The 17,804-nt window shown below is 43.0% G+C and overlaps 1 protein-coding gene across 1 annotated transcript in view; it reads right to left on the bottom strand.

Moving 5' to 3' along the window:
* Positions 1-17,804, bottom strand: part of prdm5 (PR domain containing 5) — a 49,325-nt gene that overhangs the window by 19,461 nt on the left and 12,060 nt on the right. Inside the window, exons 9-13 of the mRNA XM_053643187.1 lie at positions 16,528-16,612; positions 16,245-16,402; positions 15,253-15,346; positions 10,817-10,977; positions 7,164-7,257 (exon numbers count right to left, since the gene is read on the bottom strand). Coding sequence (XP_053499162.1) covers positions 7,164-7,257; positions 10,817-10,977; positions 15,253-15,346; positions 16,245-16,402; positions 16,528-16,612 — 592 coding nt within the window. The remainder of the gene's footprint in view (positions 1-7,163; positions 7,258-10,816; positions 10,978-15,252; positions 15,347-16,244; positions 16,403-16,527; positions 16,613-17,804) is intronic.

Raw genomic sequence — 17,804 nt, 5'->3', positions numbered from 1 at the left:
AAATCCTGGATACTGAAGCTGAGCAAAATTGAAAATCCCAGGTACTGAAGCTGGACAGAGTTGAAATATCAGGTACTGATGCTAGAAAATGTTAAAATCCCAGTTACTGAAACTGGACAGAGTCAAATAATCCAAGTACTGAAGTGGCACAAAGTTGAAAATCCCAGGTACTGAAGCCAGATAGAGGCAAATTCCCAGGTGGAAATAGTGGACAATGGAAATTCCCAAGAACTGAAGCTGGATAGAATCAAATTCCCAAAGAACTGAAGGGGGACAGAGTAAAAGCCAGACAGAGGTGAATTTCCAGGTGAAAATAGTGGATAGTGTAAATGCCCAAGAACTGAAGCTGGACAGAATCAAATTCCTGAGGACTGAAATAGGACAGAATAGAAATCCCAGGTAGTGAAGATGGAAGTCTAATTCCCAGGAGTTGAAGCTAAGCAGAGTCAGGTTCCTAAGTACTGAAGATGGACAGAGTTGAAATCCCAGGTACTGAAGCTGGATAGGCTCAAATTCCCAGGTACTGAAGCTGGACAGAGTAGAAATCCCAGGTATTGAAGCTGGATAGACTCAAATTCCCAGGTACTGAAGCTGGACAGAGTAGAAATCCCAGCATGTATCCTGGTAAAATACCCTTTGAATGCTGCAAGTATGAATGATGCAAAGCCCGAACATTATGGTATAATGCAGACAATGTCCCAGGTTATGAGTGGAAAGAATGCTAAAAAATAAGAAAAACTAAGTCTACATTTCTGAAAGAATTGATCAATTGTTGTAAAAAGACTTCAGATAAATGAACACATTAAAAAATGTTCTGTTATGACTAATCATTGCTGACAACTGCAAGTACTCGTAACCGTCCCTAATATCAAATGTCAATACACTGGGTTTGTACATGTTGTGGCATAACCCAATCACTCACACGCACACACCTCCATTTTTACAAGGGGCTTTTCAGTGAAATGTAAATCCAGGGGAAACATCTAAACCTGTGTCTTTTCCCAACCACGACACACCCTATGATGTCATTCAGTGTCTGCATTTTGTAAGTGTTTCCTTTAGGTTCTCCTGCATGGCTGATCCCCCAGGCAACTACAACTCAGACACACACACACACACACACACACACACACACACACACACACACACACAACCCCCTATGACGTGCTGTCGGGTCCAGATCAGGAAAACGGACACAATTACACATACTGCTATAGGAACATGAATATTCACACACACACACACCTGCTCCATGACATAGTGCCGAACCAGGTCGTCAAACAAGCTGTCCATTCACAATGGAAGCCTTAGATCTGTCTGAAGGGAAGTCTGAGAAGAGGTTTGGGGAAAAACCCTTCCTAAACTTAGCTTGCAAAACAACTCAGCCTCCACCTTCTCCCCATCTCAGCGTGCATTTCACTGGATAAATAAGTGGTTAGATGCTGATCTGAGACCAGTTTAAAGCAGTTCTCAATCTTCCCTATTCGGCTTTAACACTGCCCTGCAAGGATTTTTCAGTATTCCAGGTTACTGTAAAAGGCCTTAGACGCCATGGCTCCTTTACTGGGACTCTCAGAAACAGAGGCCACACCTCCTTCACTGGGGCTGACAGGTACAGAGGCCACACCGGGGCTGACAGGTACAGAGGCCACACCTCCTTCACTGGGACTCTCAGGCACAGAGGCCACACCTCCTTCATTGGGACTCTCAGGCACAGACGCCACACCTCTTTCACTGGGGCTGACAGGTACAGAGGCCACACCTCCTTCACTGGGACTCTCAGTCACAGAGGTCACACCTTCTTCACTGGAGCTGACAAGTACAGAGGCCACACCTCCTTCACTGGGACTGAAAGGTTAGAGTCCCGCCTCTTTCACTGAGACCGTTCAGCACTGAGGTCTTCACTGTACACGAAGGCGGAGAAGTCTTTGACAATGTTTCTAAATAATAGTATGCTAATAGATCTGAATTAGCAGTTTATGGTCTCTAGATCAGCGCTGAAACTAAAGCAGCCCATTAGTCAAGCTCCTGGAGCAGCACTGGCGGAACACTTCACAGCAAGAAAGAGTGACTCGAGCCCAAATGTCTCAAGAAGCCGAATACCTGGTGGTGCCTGAGAATGACATCATCAACACCTTGGACCAAAAGAAAACGCTCAGGAAAACTGCTGGCACACGGGTGAGCTAACGTCAAGTAAATCCCTCCGATCTGGGACGTGTTAACCAATGTACAGTACGCCAACGCCTGCCATGCACATAGTCGTGTTGAGTCCCTTACAGACAGGCCAGCTTCAGATCAGCGAAAACAGGAGATTCTGGCTCTGGACATGATGGATGCACTGAGAGCACTGAGAACACTTCTTATCCATGTAACCTTAAGCAAGAACAGTCATATGTGATTCTGCCAATATTTCTCTACACATTGTGTCATGGATGTGAACACTTGGCCAAAATAAATACAATTATCCATTGATACATCTTTTGTAAACACATCTAGTCACCTCTTACCCAACCTCCACTTCCTCTTACCAAACATCTAATGAGGCTTTAACTCCTATCACAGATGAAAAAACAAAGGCTGATCAGATGTGGTCATTCGAGACGAGTTAACTCATGATGACAGTGAAGTTTCCCCATCATGTGAACTCTTTAGGGACCATCTCAGACTATCTGGACTAAGGCTGGGATTTAGGAAAAGTTTGGTTTGGAGTAAAGAAGATACCTTTAAGGATTAAGCTAGCTTTAAACTCTCAGAGGGAGTCTTTGCTAAGGAAGATAAATGGGGTGAGTAGGCTGTTTCTCCGCAGGTTGATCAAACACATGGTCACGGTTTAAGTCCTTCAGTCCATCAGTACTGGCCTTCAGTACTTTCGAGACGTAACTCAAAGAGTTTACTCATTTGTCTCAGTGCTTGTTTTCTTCAGAAACGAAAATGGCTTTCTATTTTAACGTGCATTCGTTAATGAAAAGTCCAGTGATTTGCATTTGCACCCATCTACAGTATATACACGTACAGAGTGAGACGTACTTTTAGGCATCCAGGAGCATGATGCAACATTCGAGACAATACATGAGCTTGACAGATCACACATCATGGAAACTGTGTGAGAGGGTATGAGACAAGTTCTATGGCACAGGACAATGAATACACCCAGCAGTGTGGGTAACCACATAGCTTACACTGGCTGTGCAGAATAGCAGGAAAAACACCAGAATAAACTATGCAGCATGAGCTGTGCAATGCTGTAACCACTTACTGGATGAATTAAATGAAACTGTAAACCAACCTAAGTAGCAGCACATGAGACTATAGCAAAATGCACATTATCTACAATCATGTGCTGACCTTCAGAGAAAGATCTTCGTTAGTTCATCTTCAGTAACAGGGCTGTGGTGGATCTGGAACCTATCCAGGAAACACTGGGCATGAGGTGGGAATACACCCTGGACATAATGCCAGTCCGTTACAGGGTACCTAGGGGCAATTTAGTGTAGCCACTGCACTTTCTGCTGGGAGGTCTAAAAACCCAGAAGAAACCTACGCGAACACAGGGAGAAAATGCAGATGGTAACCCGAGCTCAGGAACAAACCAGGTACCCTGGAGCTGTGAGGAGGCAATACTACCTGCTGTGCCCCCATGCCACCAAGGTCAAAGGATCTCTTAAACATTATATGTCTAATTGTTCCATCCATTCATTTTCTATACCGCTTATCCTTCAGGGTCGTGGGGAACCTGGAGCCTATCCCAGGAGGCATGGGGCACAAGGTGGGGTACACCCTGGACAGGGTGTCAATCCATCGCAGGGTACATTCACACAGACATTCACACACCCATTCATACTCTACGGACACTTTGGACATGCCAATCAGCCTACCATGCATGTCTTTGGACTGGGGGAGGAAACCGGAGTACCCGGAAGAAACCCCCGCAGCACGGGGAGAACATGCAAACCCTGGAGGCGTGAGGCGAACGTGTAGTCCAATAATAGTCTTATTTCCTTATTATGGAAATGAAAGTTAGAAAATCTTGAGACACCAGAAGGAAAACGATCGAGTCAGGATTTTAACTCCATGGTGTCTAAGGAGCTGAATGAGCTCGCGCATCGGTTAGAACTTTGGGACACTTCCAATATACCACCAACACATTCAAACACCTTTAGATATCCAATGCTTTTAATGGGGAAAATGTCATTTAATACTTCTGAAATGATTCATGATATATGATGTCCGAAAGTCCGCTGAACAATGTGTAAACAGTGTCTATACATTGTTTCCTAAAATTGGCACGCGTGTTGTATTTCTGAAAGGACTGCAGCAATTTTCTTCGATTTTGCCTGAGAACGAAGGGTTAATATCTTGAAAGCGCAAAAGGAAAATTATTCAATAAGCCATGGCGCCTCTGCTCATCAATGCGCTGCACTGACTCATCGATGTTTTACATTCCAACACAGCGGTACTGGATTTCTCACAGCCGCTTACTAGCCCGATTTCAACAACGAGAACGCAGTCTAACGTACTGAATGCACTTAGAATTGTGCATCTGATTTAAAGTATTATGATTTGCCTACCCCCTTTTTTTATACCCCAACCCCACCCCCATTTTTTTCAATTTAACGACAATAATAATGTACCATTGTTATGTATTCTGTTTTTTTTTTTTTACTGTACTGGGCGTGTTTTAATTTGCATACACCTCCTGACCAATCAGATTTGAGAAATTAACTGCACTGTGGTATAAAGTGACAATACCATAAGCATAAAAAATGATTAAGCTATTATCATATAAAAATAAATAAATAAACATTTATAAAAGCCTGGCTTGATTTATCCTGAGATGGTCTTGTAGAGAAACGGTTAACGAGTCAATCATAAATTATCATAAGTAATGGCGTATGTATTTGTAGAAATGTGAGCCATCTGTTTAACCTGTTGAGTTCAACACTGATGGTGGGTGAAACTCTTCTCTCTCCTCTGTGTTATTAGCCAGAGAAAGCGGAAGGGGACGACACTAATAAACGTGAAAGGAAGCTTGAGTTTAGAGAAACAGATTTATAGGCAGAAGAGGTCAGAGGTCGTGTTGCTGGGTGCCTCGTTGGAGAGCTCCTTTCTTTGCGTTCTTGTTTTGTTTTTCCCTCACCTCCTTTCTCCTCCTGAGGTGCGTCCTTCGCTCACACCCCTCCTGCCGCATTCTCCAACTCCCCTCTCTTTGTGTATCTCTACGAATGCGGCTTAGGCCAGGCTCGATACACTAACTGATGAAAATGAAAAACGTGTTCGCATTCCCACGCATCTGCTACGCATCCAAACGTCTTGTCGCCGTGGTCGTTCGTCATTTTTATAGCGGGCGTGTTTACGTGCATCTGTGTGCGAGTGCGAGTGTGTGAGAGGAGGGAAAGGCTGTAGTGTTAATAATAGCTGTGTTGTGTTAGTGTGTGGACAGACAAAGAGCCTCCGGGCCAATAAATGCGCAGAATGTGTCTGATGTCGCTCGTGTAATCAGTCTCTGGTGGTCAGGCTTCCGAACCGTTTTTAAATCTCAACCTAAACGCTGAGGAAGTGAGGAAAATCTGAGTGTTTTTAATGAGCAGATGGTCTGCGTAGGGTGCGTATACAATAAAAGATTATTTAGTAGCAACACACCAAACACAGGCACTGGATGTAATGGTTCTGAATCTGAGCTTTATTGCGTTTTAATTTGTGATAAATTCTCGATTCTGATTGGTCAGTAGGCGGTGACTCATTATATTCATGTGTCTGTTCTAATATGTTATCGTTTCTATAGTAGCATATTTGTAACGACTCGTCGTCGATGAAGTGTCAGCGCTTTGTAACGGTCAGAGGGAAAGTCCTCGGTGTGTTTATAGCTGACGTAACGTAAGCGATAACAAGAACTGACATGTTTCGCTGACGTTCCCCGACATTAAATGCAACTACGAATGGATGATGTGTAAAACGCTTGGAGACGTGTTGTCATGGGGAAACGCGATGAGAGATTTCTAAACGAGTGAAAGATAGAAAACAAAAACAAGAAGGGGAACCGAGTCGATAATAAACGCCGATAAATCGCTACTTTCTTAGTGATGAGCCATTTTTTTAAAAACTCAAATTACATTTTCAGCCTAAAAACCTACTGGCGTATCATTACAGAGCTCGGTCCCAGGAAGAAAACGAAGAGTTCTTTCCGTGCGTTCGCCCTGGCTGTCGACCGTCCCTCCTACCCTGAACCCATCCGTCCGTCTATAGCTCATTCTTCAGTCCTTAAAACCTCTGATAGAGATCCAGCTGGAACGCTTGTCCATAATGGGATTGTGGGAAGAGTGCGGGGTTTGTAGAAAACCTTTAGTTGAGAACGCCAGGGGGGTTTAAAGACTCACCAAACACCAAAAGAAGAAAATGAAGGGGGGTAGTTGGGGGTGGGGGGTGGGGGAGTGGGAAAAAATGGAACAGGGAAGGAAAGCAGGATTTGTGGATGATATGTATGATTTTTTAATTTCAAACCACGATTTAAAACGGGTAAGGAAGTGTAAGTGTGTGTGTGTGTGTGTGTTTGTTCGTGCGTGTGTGTGTGTGTGGCCTTGTGCTGAAGCATGTTGTTATGGCAGCACGAAAGAATGTCTGCATCTCCATTGTACGGACGCCCTGTCAGGACAGCAGCGCTCTGTGTGTGTCCCTATGGGGGAGCCGTACTTCCACATGCAAATCCTGACAACTACGTTCGTTTGATTATGCACGCTCTGCGAGATTTACCTATATTAGTGCACCCAGAAACAAGACAAACTTTCAGTTATTTCCATTACAAGAGCTGGTTTCATTTCATTATCAGAACCAAATACGCTTTTTATTATTATTATTATTATTATTATTATTATTTATTGAAAAGAGCTGACCAGAATTCCTTTTGTGCTCATCTGAAGGAAAAAAAAAAAGATTCTATAGACAGACGCTCTATAACTGACGACACCCTCGGCAGTCCTGTCTGACTAACGAGCCGAGCTTGCGTTCTAGATTAGATTTATTATTCTCAGTAAATGAAATAAGATGAAATAAAGACCGGGGTAACTCTGGTGACAAGGAGGTTGCGATGGAATTTTAAGCTACAGTTGAGGTTTCTGAGACTCAACATGGCTCTGTGTGTGTGTGTGTGTGTGTGTGTGTGTGTTGACCTGTATGGCTGCGAATGTGCACTCTCAGGGTCCCGTTGCTGGCGAACTTCTGACCGCAGTAAGGACAGATCTTCTCCTTCTCTCCAGTGTGAGTCTAAGAGATAAAAAAAAAAAAACAGACACGAGAGGAACATCTGAGACGACTAGTTGTGGATCGTTCTAGAAAATGGAGTGTGTATTATGTAGACTAGGCAGCTTTTGCATGCCCCATGTACTGTACTGTAAAACTAACTAATAAATCGCTGATTGCTCCTCCACATTATCCACATATCTCCGCTGCCACTCCGTATCTCCTCTTCCTTTTTTCACATCTCCAACATGTCCCTCGTTCACTCCCTCGGCCCGTTCTCACTGGTACAGAAACACGAACGCAAGCTGTACATCGCCTCGGAATATCTCCGTCCTCGGACCTAAGCCAGTTGATATGTTTTCCTTCTCTTTCTTATTTATCCGACAACATGGTCTTCGGTAATCTTTGTTTCTCATTGGTGCGTCATTGGTCAAACGTGTAGCCTTTTATTACGAGATCGCACCCACACACAGCGAGAGCGCGCATGAGACGCTGCGTGTGTGTTATTGACGGTTTGAAGTAGTCGGGCTAAACGGCTCGGCTTCTCTCGGTGTCGTAAACAACACTTCATGTACAAATCTGCTAGACGTAGCGTGTTTGGGTGTGCGAGTGTGCGTGTGTGTGTGAGGTGCTCGAGATGGTTTTATCAGGGGTATGATGGAAAGATGTGGACTTAATGACTAGCGGATTCTCAAATTGACCGTTCCAACTCCAACGCTGGCGAGTTCTCGATTCTGATTGGTCAGAAGGTGTTGATTAATTTTCTACACTAGCGGCTCTGTTAATTGGTCTGGCAGAAAAGCGAATAACGACACGTTCAACTACGTTACTGTTTCTATAGGAACGAGTTGCATGGCAGTCGCGTTACATAATCTAAAGCTGATAGCAAACAAATTTAAAAACGCACCGTTATTTAGCAAAGTAAAAACGTATACTCGTTGAGATGCCGAAGGAGGTTTTATTTGAAGTTTATGGAAGGAGTCTCCGGTGTCAGCGATTTGTGACGGTCGGTAAGTTTTTGCAGACATTCCGCAATGTTAAACATAACTATTATTGGACAAAAAGTTGTTCTTAAATCAATTTGAAAAAATTTACATAATCAGTTTCGGGGTTTACGACTTCACTTCGTTGATTGTTTTCCTATGAACAACAACACGACAGAGTGTTTATAAAGGCAAAGGTGAGCTTACTAGAATATTTATTAGACACTCAGGAAACTCAGTCAGGAAGTGTTTCTCAATAATAATATATCTTACCATATACTGTTTAACCATTTCTGCTGCTTTTTTGGGGGGGATTAAATACACCGTGAGTCATCTTGTCTTTAGGCTGTGCAAACTTTTGTGTATCCGAAAATCAAACATTGCATACAGTATGTATGAATAAATCTCTGTTATACTTAACTGGTGACTCGATTCATAAGCAATTCTTTTCTATTCACAGCTTCTTCCAAACTCGGTTCTAGCTTCTACCCAGAATTCCCTCTTCGGTGAATCCTATCCTTCATCCTGCTGCCTCGCTACACCGCCCCACACCACAGCACTCTAACAGAATCTTCCAAGGGTTTCATTTCCAACTGATCTCAAATCTGATCACAAGCTGTCAGAGCTGGGTGCTTTTAATCTCCGTGTTCGCTCAGAGGCTTTGAAAGCTCTACGGCGGTGATGTGAGGGTGCCTTTTGGTCCGATTTCGGCTGACGGGGAAACAACAGGAATCCCGGCTGCCAGACCTGCTGTCGGAATTCGCTCAGTGCGAGAGGGTATATTAAACACAGGCTTAAATGAAAAAATTAAAATAAATGACAGTTGCTCTAGACCAAGATTTAAAAAAATCAGAAACAGTCAGGACAAAATCAAAGAAAAACCATCCAGTGCTTCAAGAGCAGGAGAAATAAACTCTTTGTGATGGGGTAATGCTAATGTAATATACTATATGGTCCCTTTGGAAAGTACTGGAACAGCAAGGCCCCGCCGCTATATATTGAAGGCACTTGGTTTTGAAATCAAAACATGAATATGAGACGACGGATCAGAATTTCAGCATCCATTTCCTCATACTTACATCTAGGCATGTTAAACAACTTAGAACATGGCACCTTTTGTTTGTACTAACCCATTTTATCAAGCGATCAAAAATATAGGAACGCGTGTCTGACGAGTGTTTCTTGCTGCCTGGGTGAGCCCTGTTAGATTGACTGTTTAAAGAATGAATAGCTCCGAATGTCTACTCTTGGTCCGAGCCCTTAGGTGTTGCCTGTGAGGACTGTATTTATTGTTAAAAAGGATAAACCAACATGAAGATTAGAGAGCTGTCTATTGGAGAAAAGCAAGCCATTTCGAAGCTGAGAAAATACAGCAATTTGGAATGTCCTGGTGGACTGACAACTAGACATACAGAGATGAGCTACAAAAGTTCTGGAACCAAGACTAACCTCATGTGTTACCTCATATTTATACCTCTGTGAAACAGGAAGTCATGGTTGAACAATTTCCTGTTCGTAGTCACCCAGGTGTACTTCAAATATATTTTTCTCATAGGAATTCATAGGTGTGCTAATAATTTCTTTGGATAAACCCGTGTTGTGTTGGCAATTGTTTGAGATCCATGAGAGCTGAGTATTTTTGTGAATTTTTAGAACAGAAGATCAAAACGTTGAACAATAAATAAAGACAATTGTTCACAGCCTTCTTTGCTCATATTTACCAAGGGTGCCAATATTAGTGGAGGGCACTGTATATGAACACGTTCATTCTTATTTTTTTTCCCCTTTATAAAACATCTGATGTAATATTGGAAAAACTGACACATGCTCTATAAATGCTGTTAGTCAATGCTAATGAGAGTGTTACACATCTATTAAAACACTTGTAGATGTGATGTTATAGGGGGAAAACCACAACAACAAAAACAACAACAACAACAACGCCTGATGTTCCTTTTAAACCACAACAAATTTTCCAAAATGTCAGTATTAATGAATGGCGTGTTTTTTTTATAAGCCACTTATAGCTACAATTAATCTTGTGGGGCATCTGAGGAACAAGTTAGCTCCTGTTATCATTTATGTTAATGTAGCTATAAACAATCAATCCTTCACCAGCATCTGGTTACTAAGAGGGGGAAAAAAAACGCAGCTTGTCATGTTACTGGAATTCCCCTGTCCTGAAGAATTTCCTGTTTCGGTAAACTTACCGTTACAAAATGGCCGACACTGGAGACTCCTTCCTTAAATGTTAAATGAATGTATCGATGACTGTATGTGCGCCTCTGATAACAACGACAGTTTATACAATCCGACTGTGATCATGTTTCACGTCCGCTGTACAAATCCCTGCAAATTAGCTGTTACTATAGAAACAATAACGTGTGTATTAATCTAAACATGCTGGAGGTAGTGTCAGAGCTGCTGTTATTGGAAGCTACTCAACACCATCTGACCAATCGGAATGAAGAATTCAACAGAGCTGTGGTATAAGAAGTCTGTTTTCTCTCTCCTCAGATCATCTTATGCAGTATTAAGTCCTTACGAAGCCTGCAGATAAAGTGAAAGTGCATATTCACGGAATTTGGGACATACGGTACCTTCTTGTGGCTCTTGAGCACGGACGGCGTGACGAAGGCTTTCTCGCACAGGTCACACTTGTACTTCTTGTGTCCGTCATGTACCACCTGTATGTGTACGTTCAGCGTGTCCTTGCGCTTAAACGTGGCGTCGCACTGGTCGCACTTGAACGTCCTCTCACCTGGACGGAAAGAACAGACGCGACGTGAGACGTCCGCCGAGGCAGAACATTTCCCTCTCCTTCCCGCACAAAGCGTGCGAGGCTGCTTTTGTCCTCCTCGTGAAAGCTTCTTTCAAGCGCCACTGCCATTTTCGCGTCCCGACGGCTTTGTGGGAGCCACTTTGCCGCCCAAAGTGTCTGTCTAGCTTTGGAAATTGTTCTATTATTCTCCCCGAGCTATTTTTTTTTTTCACGCTGAAGGACACGGGCGTCTGCACTCATGTCTACGGTGAAGGGCGGTGAGGAAGGAACGAGAAAGAAAAAAACGAGGCGGCCGACAAATAAGACTGAAGTAAAGGGTCTGTGCAATTCTTTCGTGAAGCCACATTGGCTTAAAGGGCTCCCCTTCAAAAGCCTGCCTCTCCCTCGCCTCGATTTTATAGAACACCACAAAATAATGGAAACGTTCCATGAAAATATGGACAGTGGAAAAAAAAAAAAAAAACACGTCTGCATGTCTGCTAAAACTCTGCTTTGGGTTACAAACAATAAAAAAAAAAAAATGCAGCAAATACTATTCCAGAGCCTGGCTCTTTTCCCCATATAGTGCTTCTAGGAGCAGCCTGTAACAGCATTGAGCATTGAGGATATGGAAAGACCGTCAGTTTTAAATAAGACCGAAGACAATACGACACAACTTGTGCGTTTATTTATTTGCCAGAACCTTTTAGAACCTCTAACTGGGATTATCTCTTCAGAAACGAACACACCATCTCAAACCCCGCTCCCGAATCTACTCCGCATCTTTTCACACCGCTCAAACTGTGCAAAAGCTGAACGTTAAAGCTCTTGTTTGAGGACTCCCGAGATTTGACCCCACAACCTTCGGGTTGCTGGCGCGGTCTCTTAACCGCTACCACAGAAAGAAACGCCGCGATCGCAATCTGTTCTATGTGAAAGTGTTTCCTACATTCATCACACTCTTTAGGGTTTGGACCAGACTCCAAAACAGCCCCGGATCGTGCGGCGGGACTTTTTTTTTGTGAAAACAGAAAGAAAAAAGCATCTTGAATCACTTATTACTGTTGCGCGGGGTCTCAGCTATTTGTGTCACTCATCGCTTTTTAAAAGGAACGTTTTCTTCATCAAGGATCCAGTTCACTAATCAGTAAGACTAAAGAGGGAATCGCTCAGGCAGTTACTCGCGCCGCTGAACCCGGATGAACGAGAGGCCCTTAAACGCGTGTGTAATATAATATCCAAGTAACAGCATGTGTTTTTAAATCTTTAGAACTAAAATATATAGCATATTTTCCAGGCTATATGTTTGGGGTGGGGGTGTTATCTCGCATATCTAAACAGAGACTTTTATACACATTACTGAAAATCCTCAAAATAATCGACCGCCTTTTTAATAAGACTTAACGTTCCTCACCTCTACAAACTACATGCCACTATACTCCTGTTGTCATGGTTACGTCTTGGACGACGCTCAAATGTTCATGCTTTTTGACATTTTTTATAAATTAAAAACCTATCCAAGCATTGCAGCCTATGAAAAATTCCTTTCTAAAACCCATCACGTGTTCTCGAGAAGGATCAGGAAGTTTTTTTCCCTCACCACTGTCACCTCTGGCTTGCTCAGCAGGAATCTAAACCTACGTCCGGATTTCTGTGGAGCTGCTTTATGACGATGTCGATTGCTAGAAGCGCTATACAAATATATATTTTTTTAAATCAATCGAATTGGAAAAAAAAACTAGTCCAGTGAAGAGGAAATATAAAACTGGTTTCTCTTAAAACAACTGCTGTAGGTAGTTGTACTGTAGGTACTGTAAGTACTGTAGGTCCTACAGGGAAAGGTGTTCTTAACTGTGCACAAAATAAAATGCTATGTATGTTAGCATAAATCATTTTCATTTAAACACAAATATTTTGAGGTGATTATTAGAATTGGAAATTGTCATACATTAGTGCTAGATGACATCAGTGACGTCATTGTTCATCGTGTCAACAATTTAAATGTTGCCGAGGGAACACACACACACACACACAAACACACACACACACACACTTTCAAAGAGCACAGATCTTGGCTACAGTCATGAAATACTCATCCTACTTTCCCTCCCTCCCTCTCTCTCCTGTGTGTGTGTGTGTGTGTGTGTGTGTGTGTGATGGAGAAGACCATCGCTGGTGGAGTCCTGCAGGGTCGGGGGCGCAGCCATCAGCCTCCGGGGAGGACAGCAGGAAATGCCTGTGGCTCTATAATCTCTGTGTCATCGGTCTAGACCGGCCTTGGGGGGGGATTATCCTAGCGGCTCCCCTCACAAACACACACACACACATATTGGGGTGGGAATGACTTAAACGGAAGACAAAGTGGGGTCTGAATAGTATGGTCCATATTTCCCTACTTTTCTTCAAGCTTTGAGTTGAAGTTCATTCAGCAGTCAATGCTAACTTTTTCTTCAGAAAAAGTATTTTCTGATGTACATCTGAGGTAACTGTTGGTATTCCTGACAATTTTGTCATGTTTCCACCATCACTGTAGCTTTAGCAGTCAATGCTAATTGTAATCACAGTGTGATTTTCATCATAAAATGTCTTTTCTTAACCATTTACCAATAAATCTGAGGTAAATGTTGATATTCCTGAGGATTTATCTTGTTTCCACTATCACTGTACCTTTAGCGGTCAATGCTAAGTGTAATCACAGCATGATTTTAATCATACAAAGTCTTTTCTTAATAGGTTGCCAACATATCTGAGGTAAATTTTGATATTCCTGATCATTTTGTCTCGTTTCCACCATAAATGTACCTTTAGCAGTCAATGCTAAGTGTAATTACAGTGTGATTTTCATCATAAAAAGTATTTTCTTAATAATTCACAAACATATCTGAGGTAAATGTTGATATTCCTGATCATTTTGTCATGTTTTTCCCATCACTGTACCTTTAGCAGTCAATGCTAAATGTAATTACAGTGAGATTTTAATCGTTAAATGTATTTTCTTAACAATTTTCCAATATATCTTATTAAAATGGTAATATTCCTGACAATTTCTTTTTGTTTCCACTATCCATGTTCCTTTAGCATTAAATGTTATGTATAATTATGTTGTGATTTTCATCATGTAAAGCCTTTTTCTAACCATTTACCAACACATCTGAGGTAAATGTTGATATTCCGGATCATTTTGTCTCGTTTCCTTCATGATGTACCTTTAGCGGTCAATGCTAATTGTGAGTTTTGTTATACAAAGCCATTTCTTAATAATTTACCTACAAATCTGAGGTAAATGTTGATTACCTACCTACCTAGCTACACTGTTAACTTGGGCATCTGTATTTTCCAGTTGCTTAGCAACAGTGTTTTCACAAACTGGGGGAAAAAAAAACACTGAAACTGTTGCGCCTGAATCCCAAAAATGGTTCTACTGGGCACCAACATGGCCAAGTTATTCCAAATATCAGTGACAGAAAAACAATACTGTTGGTTAAATGAATACAGTTTGAACCAAAAACATTAAATTGTATGATAAAACCGATGCTACCACTTACATCCATTTGAAAAGAGAAGAATTGTTGCCAGGCAACCACTACGCTGATACTGAAGATCACTTTGCTGAAGATGCTAGTGAGATTTTGGCTAGCTAGGCTATGTGCCAAACCACACGCTATCATGCGTACTCGTAATGTACTCTTTTTGATATTGTACCTGGAATGGCAGTATGTAATTTGGGACGCAGCCGTAGTGTATTTTGTTCAAAATGTCAAACTCCAGCGACACTGGTGTTTGACCAACAAACTTTTTTTTTTTTTACTGTTTATAGCTCCATCCTTAAGTAAAGAAGGGTAAGAAGTTCGACGCAGGTCGAACTTCTTACAGTATGAGTCACCTAGCAATACACACAGCAACGATGGATTTGTTATTGTTCGGCGCTGTGAAGTTCCTGACGCAGGTCATGAGTTCCTGGAAAGGTTCCTGCAGTTGCAGTTTAAACACGCCCTATATTGAATCTGTGGTGAGCATTGGGTGTGACATTAGCACTCGACTGATCCATTAGCACTCAAGTGAGTGTTGGATTACATCAGCACGGTTCTGTATTAGCATGTGGTATGTGCTTAGTGATGGTGTCTAGTGCTTATATTATTATCAAACCAAATGACCTTCATTATCCTGCTGATGAGAGAGACCGAAAGCTGACGTTAGCATGAGGACTCAGTGTGCAGACTTGTTGAGAGGGCAAACTGAAGCTGCTGATGATGATGATGATGATGTGTATCTTACTGTTGTGGATGAGGAGATGGCGCTGGAGGGAGAAAGGTGTCCGGAACAAAGCCTTACACTCCTCACACTGAAATGGCCTCTCCTCTGAGTGCGTCTGAAGGGAGGGAGAGAGAGAGAGAGAGAGAGAAAGAGAGAGAGAGAGATAGAGAAAGAAGGAGAGAAAGAATGTGAGAGAAAAAATAATTTCAAGTGCTTGAACCCATAATAATAATAATAACAATAATAATAATAATAATAATAATAATTGCACTGTGAATAGATTAAGACATATCTCTCATTATTTCTCTCGCTCTCTCTTTGTCTGAACTCTGAGCTGTGTGCGGTTTCGGTGTTGACACTATCCACAGGAGTAAAGGTCGAAGGTCATAGGGGCTCAGCAGGGGGTCAGGGCTTGGCTGCGGCTGTGGCTTGGGCTCCACGGTGGCTGATTGGGCTGATGATCTCCATTAAGATAAGAGGCTTACGGCTCCTTATTTCAACCACAATCTGTCCGTCTGGTTGTTTTGCCCTGCCTCCGTCTTAATTCCTCTCTCATCTTCCTCTCCCTCAGCCTGTCTTGGAGCGGTGTTATGTTTGCGTAGTGAGGATTTCATACCGGAACATCAGACATAACTACAGATTCGGGAGGTGGCCAAAAACAGAGCATCTCAGTAATGTTCAATTCTGGCCTTGAACTTCAACCTAATGTTCTTGCGTGATACCGGCTCCAGTGAGGGTATATATAGGGTGCCAAGACTTTTGCACAATATTGGAATCGAATGATTAACCCCAATCAGCTCAACTAATTGTGCTTAGGTGATCATGTAATATGGGTGACAGCTTTAGTGATTCATTCATTCATCATCTTCAGTAAGCTCTTTATCCGGGTCAGGGTCATGGTGGAGCCAGAGTTTATCCAGGGACTTCTGGGCATGAGGAGGGAATACACCTTGGATGGTCACCCGGGACAGACACACACACACACACACACACACACAAACACACACACACACCTTCTTGTGGTTCTTGTAGACATTACGATGAGCGAACTCTTTCCAGCACAGCTTGCACTTGTACGGTTTGTCCTCGCTGTGGATGATTTTATGAGCCGTCACCTGGTCCAAGCGCTTGAAGCTGCGGTTGCAGATCTCACAAATGTAGGGTCGCTTCTCTGGTGGCCAAACACACACACACAGACATACACACACACACACACACATGCATTTCAGCAGTGTAGTCAGCAGTGTAGATGGTTTCCCAGTGGATTCTTTCCTCTCCAGTTTTGTTTGAACGTACCGGAATGTGTGATCATATGGCGCTTCAGCTGATTGGTTGAGATGAACTTCTTGTCGCAGGCAGAGCAGTCGAATATCTCATGGACCTGAAGGTGGAACAGAAAACGAGCACGTCATTTATTCACACGTTATTTTTGAATACGTCGTGTTTTTCTTTTTTCTCTGCAACTTTTCAAACTGTGACCCTAGCCGTCCGATTCGATTTTTATCTCCGTAGCGCCTTTAACGACGGATGTTGTCACAAAGCAGCTTTACAGCGATCAAAAAAGCTGAAGAACTCTGTGAGACGCCGTGAGGAAGAGACCTTGAGAGGAACCAGATTTAAAAGAAAGCCCGTCCTTCTCTGGGTGACGGCGCATGATGAGGAGAGAAATCGTTGCTCTTCTGCGACACGGCCGTTTTGATTTCAGTAGAGAAATCCTGGCCATCTGCGAACTCGCGTATGCGGAAGACGGCGGATAGCGCTTTCCTCCGAGTGTTTACTGGAGCAGTTTGAAAAGACGTGGAGGTTGGCTTCAAGTGTCTCGGAGGAAGCACGTGTTCGCCCCCACCCTCCCCGGATAGCAGCTGTCGTGTCGTACAGATGAGTTGCTAGTGGGCAGGAATTGGCAAGACCAAACTGTGGCGATAAGAGAACTTTTTTTTTTGGGGGGGGGGGGGGGGGGTTCTTACCGTGCAGACTTTTCATTTGGTGCTAAAAGTTTCCAAAACATCTTACGCATACAATATTCCAGCACCTAAGGGCTTGACAAAGCTATTTCACCCTGCCAAAATACACATGACTAAACCGACTCTGTAATTCCCGGCGCACGTACAAGGCATTTTAATTGCAGGCTCGGTCGTTTTCCAGCTCCCCTCAGGTAACGTTCTGTAGCGTACCACCTCAGACCGACTCCGAGGAGGACACGGAGGCGTTTAAAACGCGTCTCCGAGCCACACTCGGGCGCTTTTCCACAGCCAGGAAAATAATTCAAACTCGGAGGTTGAAACAGCTGCCCCGCCCGATACAATAACCCCCGATCGACGTGTCTCCGCTGAAGGATTTCAACAGAACGAATGCACGCATGCACAGACCACACAAATTCACGCAATGGATAAATATGATCGTGATATACTGCACGAAGGTGACGTTTTCTCAGTAGTAAAAAAGCGAACGAGTTCAAGATCAAGTTCAAACAGACGCTTTAACTGGACAGTGAAATGGCTTTCAGAGACACTCCACGTCCTTCGAGACTCACATTCAGAGAACAATAACATCTGTATAACGATGATGTGATT

Source organism: Ictalurus furcatus, chromosome 15 (genome assembly GCF_023375685.1).
Source record: "Ictalurus furcatus strain D&B chromosome 15, Billie_1.0, whole genome shotgun sequence".
Taxonomy (NCBI): Eukaryota; Metazoa; Chordata; class Actinopteri; order Siluriformes; family Ictaluridae; genus Ictalurus; species Ictalurus furcatus.
Note: the sequence above shows the minus strand (reverse complement) of the source record. Positions and strands in the feature narration are given on the sequence as shown.